Source organism: Vigna unguiculata, chromosome 6 (assembly GCF_004118075.2).
Source record: "Vigna unguiculata cultivar IT97K-499-35 chromosome 6, ASM411807v1, whole genome shotgun sequence".
Lineage (NCBI taxonomy): Eukaryota > Viridiplantae > Streptophyta > Magnoliopsida > Fabales > Fabaceae > Vigna > Vigna unguiculata.
In genome coordinates, this window is record NC_040284.1 from 33431194 (window position 1) to 33438152 (window position 6959).

General features: G+C 29.6%; 1 protein-coding gene across 1 annotated transcript; it reads right to left on the reverse strand.

The window, feature by feature from the left end:
• Positions 1–655: 655 nt before the first annotated feature.
• On the reverse strand, positions 656–2335 carry LOC114187286 (soyasaponin III rhamnosyltransferase-like). The gene has a single exon (XM_028075498.1). The coding sequence runs from the start codon at positions 2250–2252 to the stop codon at positions 825–827; it is 1428 nt and encodes a 475-aa protein (XP_027931299.1). The 5' UTR covers positions 2253–2335; the 3' UTR covers positions 656–824.
• Between the last annotated feature and the right edge of the window lie 4624 nt (positions 2336–6959).

Genomic DNA, 6959 nt, shown 5'->3' on the forward strand with positions numbered 1-6959 from the left:
TTTAATATTTTATTTAATGTTCACAAATAAAATTTAAAAACTAATTAAATAATAAAATAATTATATTTTAATGTTGTTAAAAATTAGATATAAGAAAATTTAAATTAACATAAAACCAACAAAAAATAGTGTTAAACATCTAAAACTTAAAAAAAAATATATATAAGAAAGTATAAATTAACAAAAAAACCAACAAAAAAATAGTGTTAAACATCTAAAAATGTTACTAAAAAAGAATAATTAAAGTGTTAATTTAAGACTTAATTGATTTTTTTTTTCTTTTTAGTAGAGACCTTAAAAATTTTAAAATTTTGTTTTGTAATAATAAGTTATTGTCTACACATTAAAAGGACATTTTTGTCTTTATAAAATTGATTATGTGCATTTATATTATTTTAATTACTGTATTTAATTATTTCAACTTTCAATCTAAAAATGATAATATCAAAACACCTTTATTATTCCTTAACCGTAACATTGATTAGCATTTTGCTTGTATATATCATATGACAGGTAAATAAACATTGAAACTGAAGAAGAAAGAAAAAACAATGTAAGAGCGTCAAAAAATGAACAATACTATTATCGTTGAAAAATCAACATCAGTCATGATGTAGTTTTATCAATAACTAAAATCTTAGGCTGTCTTGCATGATTCTCACAATGAACAAAAGGATTTTATTAACATGCATCAGTTGTAAAAGACAACCTTGTCATTTCACTAAAGTGAATCAAGTGGGACAAAAAAAAAGCACGCACAGAATTGAAATACTGAATGTGAAAAGTTAAGCAGAGTAGACATAAAGCGAAGTAAAGTGGGTGGATTAAGTGTTGGAAGGAGCTTTGTAGTTGTGAAGAGCAAGAATGCAATCATCGATGTAGTGATTGTGAAGATGTGTGGAACTGAAAAGCTTTCCCATTTGTTGGGCGTTGTTTCTGTAACTACTCCCTTCTTCATCCACCATTGCCAACCTCAATGTCTTAGCCACACACTCCCTCGTAAAGGACCCATCTTTCTCGCTCCTTGCCACCTCAATTCCCACTTTCTTTTCTTCCACCACCCTTGAAAACAGCGCTTGGTCTAGCAAATACGGAATAGTCACAAGAACATGCCCAAAATTAAGCATTTCAACCAGAGAGTTGGTGCCGCAGTGGGTGATGCACCCCCCAATAGCTGCATGCCCTAAGATCTTACTCTGGGGTGCCCAACTCTTCCAAACAAACCCACGATCCTTTGTTCTCTCCTCAAACCCCTCTGGCAACTCAACTGAACCCCCTTTCACCTTCTTCAAAGCCCAAAAGAAGGGCAACTTTGAAATCTCAATGCCATGAGCTAACTCAGTCAGGTCTTCCTGACTCAGCTCCAACTCGCTCCCGAAAGCAATATACACCACCGATGAGGACTCTCTCGAGTCCAACCACTCCTTGATTTTGACCCAGTCGGGGCTTTTGTCTTCCTCTCCGACATCTTTTATCTGTATGGACGGTGGAACCAAACCCACCGGAATCACGGGCATGTTGTACCTGCGAGCGAGATAATCCAACCATTCTCCTTCCACTTCTCTGCATGTCCTCAGAAGAAACATGTCACAGCTGGAATACACCTTTCCGAGATCGAAAGAAGCAGTGCGACCCGTGTCGGTATCTTTGCGAGAGCTCATTGCTCTTATTATTTCGTAAGGCCTGAGATGAAGGGTTGTTTCGAAAGGAAGCCACGTAGGGTTACACATGTCGTGAATCGAGAAATTCTTTGAGTTGAGTACTTCCTTGGGTGGATCATAGAACACTTTGTTCCACGCTGCGGTTAAGTTGTAATGTGCACAGGGAATGCCGAGGCTCTTGGCTATCGCGGGTAACCACTCGGTTGCAAAATCGTAGAAAACCCAATCGGGTTTTGAGGTTTTGAGCAACTCGAACACAGCATCTTGGAGACCATCATAAGCTAACTTGAGGTGACAGATCTTTGATTTGGGAATGTCCATGGTACTCTCTGCACCTTCTGGGAGATGTTCTGTGTGTGGTAAGGGTAAACTCACCAATTTAATGAAGGGTTGTAAGGGTTGGGGGATTTTGGGCATGCGATCGATGTTTTTGGGAGTGCTTATGAAGGTGACAGAGTGACCCTTTTCAGCGAAAATCTTTGCGAGCTCCGAATAAGGATTTACGTGGCCTGCTGCCAGCCATGGGAGCATTGCAATGTGCAGAGGCTTCTGCACATTGCCGTTAGAGGAAACTACAGGGAGAGAATCCATGTGAGTGTTTGTGTTTGTGCTTGTTTTGGCTTGGCTTCCAGTTTTGGTGGGTGTTAATCATACCAACACAATAGTGTATAAATACACCAATAAATGTGCATGGCGACAAAGTGTGTGAATGAAAAAAATAATTTCTAAAATTTATAAATAAGTCCATTTTACTTTGGCTTAAATACATTTTTTGTCCTCATTTTCGTAGTGTTTGTTGCGGATGGTCCTCATCTTAACATAATGTTTAAAATGGTCCTCATTTTTACCGAATGTTTAAAATGGTCCTCATTTTCGCAATTCGTGCGTTATTTTGTCCTTTTCTGTAACGCCATTTAAATCATCAACGGAGCATTGTACAGGTGGCACAGTTTGTATTAGACTGTGTTACTTGTAATGCACATATGGCTAATTAACGTTAATTTTTTAATTTAGGAGAAATTTTGCAATTAGGGAAATTTTTTCATCTTCGTCTTTCTTGAGCTCGGATTTGCAGAGGAAGCACTTAATACTTGTCATTTCATCATTGAATTGCAGAGGAAGCACCAAACAAGACATGAATTGCGAAAATGAGGACCAATTTAAATATTCGGTAAAAATGAGGACCATTTTAAACATTTTGTCAAAATGAGATCATTTACAACAAACACTACGAAAATGAGGACCAAAAAGGTATTTAAGCCATTTACTTTATAAAAAATAGGTTAAATTACTTATTTATCCTTCTATTTGTCATAAAATTTCAGATTGGTTCTCAATTTTTTTTTTGTCTCAATTTGATCCTTATTTTCTTAAAAATGACTTAATTTGGTTTTCACATTTAAATTTGATCAAACCATGTTAAAGTCAATGCCACTATTAATTTCTGGTTTTTTTGAAATTTTTTAATATTTTTAATATTTTTTTGAATTTTTTAATTTTTTACACGTGTAACTTCACATTTGTATCATGTGTCAAAAATTAACAATTTTGACACGTGGCAAAACTATGAAGTGACAGGTGTAAAAAATAAAAAAAAAACATAAAATTGACATATGATGTTGATTTTAACACCGTCTGGTCAAACTAACGGTGAAGATCAAATTAAATTATTTTTAAAAAAATAAGAACCAATATGAGACAACTAAAAATTTAAGTAACTTTGAAAAAAAATATTTCATTTAATTCATCCAAACTCGCTCATAATTCATGCTATTGTGTATCCGACATGTGCTTATTATGGTGACATGTGTTAATTTATAACCCTCCACGAGCACCTCGCCTCGCAGCTATTAAATTATTTTATTTCCTTTCGCTAATGGCTTCCTGAAATCAAGTTTGGAATATGTGCACTGAAACATGAAACTGGCTTCCGAGACAGATGATTCCTCTATTAAAGTAATTTTTAAATATAAACTCATTCCACCCTCACGAATCTGGTTGTGTTTCAAAAATATTATCATTTAAAAGTGAATTTTTAATTAATTCTTATACACAGAAATTTGTGTTAGCTTGTATTGCAGAAATGTTACATCATTATCCGTTGCTTATGAGAAAATTGAAAAAAAATCTTTTATTTTTTAAAATAAATTTACTCAAACACGTTAAAATTTACAATAAGTGATAACTAATATTGTTTTCAAAATTTAATAAAATAAAATAATTGTTTGTGTTAGAAGTCCCACGTCGATAAGACCAATTCACAATATATAATTGAGTGCAATCCTTACCTTACAAGTCAGTTTTGTGGGGTTAAATTAAATTTAAAACTCACTTTTAAGATGATATCAGAGTCAAGTGACTTTAAATTAGATTTAAAGCCTATTTATAACAATTTGTATCAAAATTTATGATTATAAAATAAATTGAATTAATTATTTTTAACCGATAACCTCTTCCAAGATAAAAATGATATATTAAAGATGCAGAGTGAAAGTGAAGTTAATAGTGGGAAGAATGAAGATGCAGAGATTTGAGCATGAGTGAGATTCAAGCCATTCAACATAACCTCCTCGACCAGAGAGACGAAAACTTCCAAAACAATCAACCTCACAATAATTCAATACTTTATTCAACAACCAGAGAGACGAAAACTTCCAAAACATTCAACATAAGCTAATGCTAAACTTGTTTTTCGAAACCCAGACACATGCTTATTTTGTAATGGGCGTATTTTGAAATCATTTTTTTTTATTTCCGTATAATACTATCTCTCATAATTTTTATTTTTTTTAAATATAAAAGTTAATTTTTATTAAAAGTATTTTATTTTTATACTTGTCAAATGCGTCAAATAGTATCGAACAACTTTTTCCTTTTATAATTGTAAAGACTATGTAAAATTAATCATGATTTTATCAACTCATTGATTTTTAACCATGTATAATGCACCTAAAATGTAATATTGTGTTGATTGATTTTGTCATAATCCTTTTTAATGGACTTCGTCTTTTATTTTGAAATGCTTAAAATAATATTTTTTTATAATTAAGTCTCACTTAACTATTAAAGCATATTAATTATGCTTACTAGCGTAACACAGGCGCGATAGCGCCTGTGTGTATATATTTTTTAAATATACGTGATATTATATTAGTAGGTGATAATATGATAATGTTATTAAGTTAATATATATATATATATTAGAATTATATTTATTAAAAATAAAGTGAAATATATCAGAACAGATAAAAGAATAACCATTAATAAATAAAGAAGAAGCAAAGACATCTGATTTTATAAAATTTTTGTAAAAGTAACGGTCAATTTTAAAAAATTTAAAAAATTGTTATATTTAAAGGGTAAAATCGGTATTTTAAAAAGTGGACACAAAAAGGGGAATCCCCTTTATATATTGTTATAGATAATACTAAGGTTGTATTTTTTTTGTTATATAATCCAGAAAACAAAACAAAAAACTAAATTGTATATATGTTTTGGAAATGGCGGAAGAGATGAAATACTTTTAGCTTGAGATGAGAATATTTTTTTTTGTTAAAGATTATTAGATGAACATTTTGATTTTATAAAATTGTTATTTGTGACAATAATTTTATGTATTTTTCGTCTAATTTTAATTCTACACGTTAAAGCTTTTATTTTCCAATTTTACAAATTTTAAAATTTATCGATTATACTATTATTTTCTAAATTTTATATTTATTTATCTAATGTTATTTTGGTAGCATGACGCCCCACACCTTAATTAGATCCAAAAGTAATTGGACATTTAATTTAATAATTTATTAAAAAACATAATTTTAGGTATTTTTTAAAACTAATAATTTTAATTTGTTTTTTATTAGAATTTTTATTTTTAATTGCTCTTATCTTATGATAAAAATTTATTTATTTTTAATTTAATTTACAATTTTAAAACATTTTTTTATATAATCTTATCTTATAAAATTAATTGCTTCTCTAAATATTAAATAACTGAAAGTTATTTTTTAAGCAATTACTCAACTTATCTTAAAACACACGCTTCAAGTTAAAAGAAGTAAAATATATTTAAATATTTAACTTGTAATATAAAAGCACTTTAGTAATTATTTACGTTAATTAATAGTCAGTATTTGAATTTTATTGTATAAATTAAATTATTCACAATTTTTCTGTTCATTTTTTCAAGCCTTCTGTTTCCTTTGTGTAATCTAAATAACCTCTGTGTAAATGTTTTCAAACTTAGATACTCTTTCATACAAACGTAAATAGCTCAACTGTGTCATTTGTAAAGTTATTTGGCTTTTGGCCTTGCATTCTTTAGTCAAAACTATTTTAAATCATTCAGTCAAATATTATCTCAGTAATACTTTGATTTGCAGAGAATTGATTACCTACCCCGTCACTCAAATCAATCTCTTGACTTTATTCTAAACTCATGATACTTTTATAACGTTTTTATGATCAAAAATTATAATAAGAATCTCGTACTTTACTTTTTTTTATTCGATTTAGTGTGAAATATTGATTTTTTTAAGAAAAAAAATATAATAATTAATAATTTATATTAAATCATATTAAAAAATAAAACATAGGAGTTATAATATTATTATTCTTTTATGAATTAGGGTTAAGTGATGAATCAGGGTTTGGTTGATGATGTTCAAGTTGTTCAAAACTTATGTAGTTCGGGTTATGGTTTTGCTTCTCAGCACCATCAGACCAAACTTATTTTTAAGAGTGAGATATGAAATGGTTTGGATTTAGAATGGAACAGAATCAGTATTAATAATTTGTATTAATATCATAGTTTAAAATTACACATATTTAAGACAAGTCCCCTAACGAATTTCTAAGAAACCAGTTAAATGACGGCTGATACCATTATAACTATCCAACAAGCTAAGAGAAATAAGAGAACCAATCCTTAAAACATGATAGCTTTTTAAGCTTTGTTCCGATACCTCCAAATGGTATCAATGCCAAACTGGTAATTACAATAACTACCATCCTATAAATAAAATCAACTAAAAAAGTGGTTGGTATAAAAAAATCTTACATATGATATTGCAATTATTTTTAATAATTTTATTTAAGGTTCTCTTGAGATTGAGTTATTTCTCTATTATATTTAAGTTGATAAGGAATTAATTCAATCATAGTAGTAAGATTAATTAGGCATGACCAATTAGTAAAACTTATTATAACTACTAATACTTTTATTAACTACTTAACTAGTTATTATTATAGCTATTTGTGTTATACTTTCTATGATTTTTCTCACAAATCTCCCTAGTA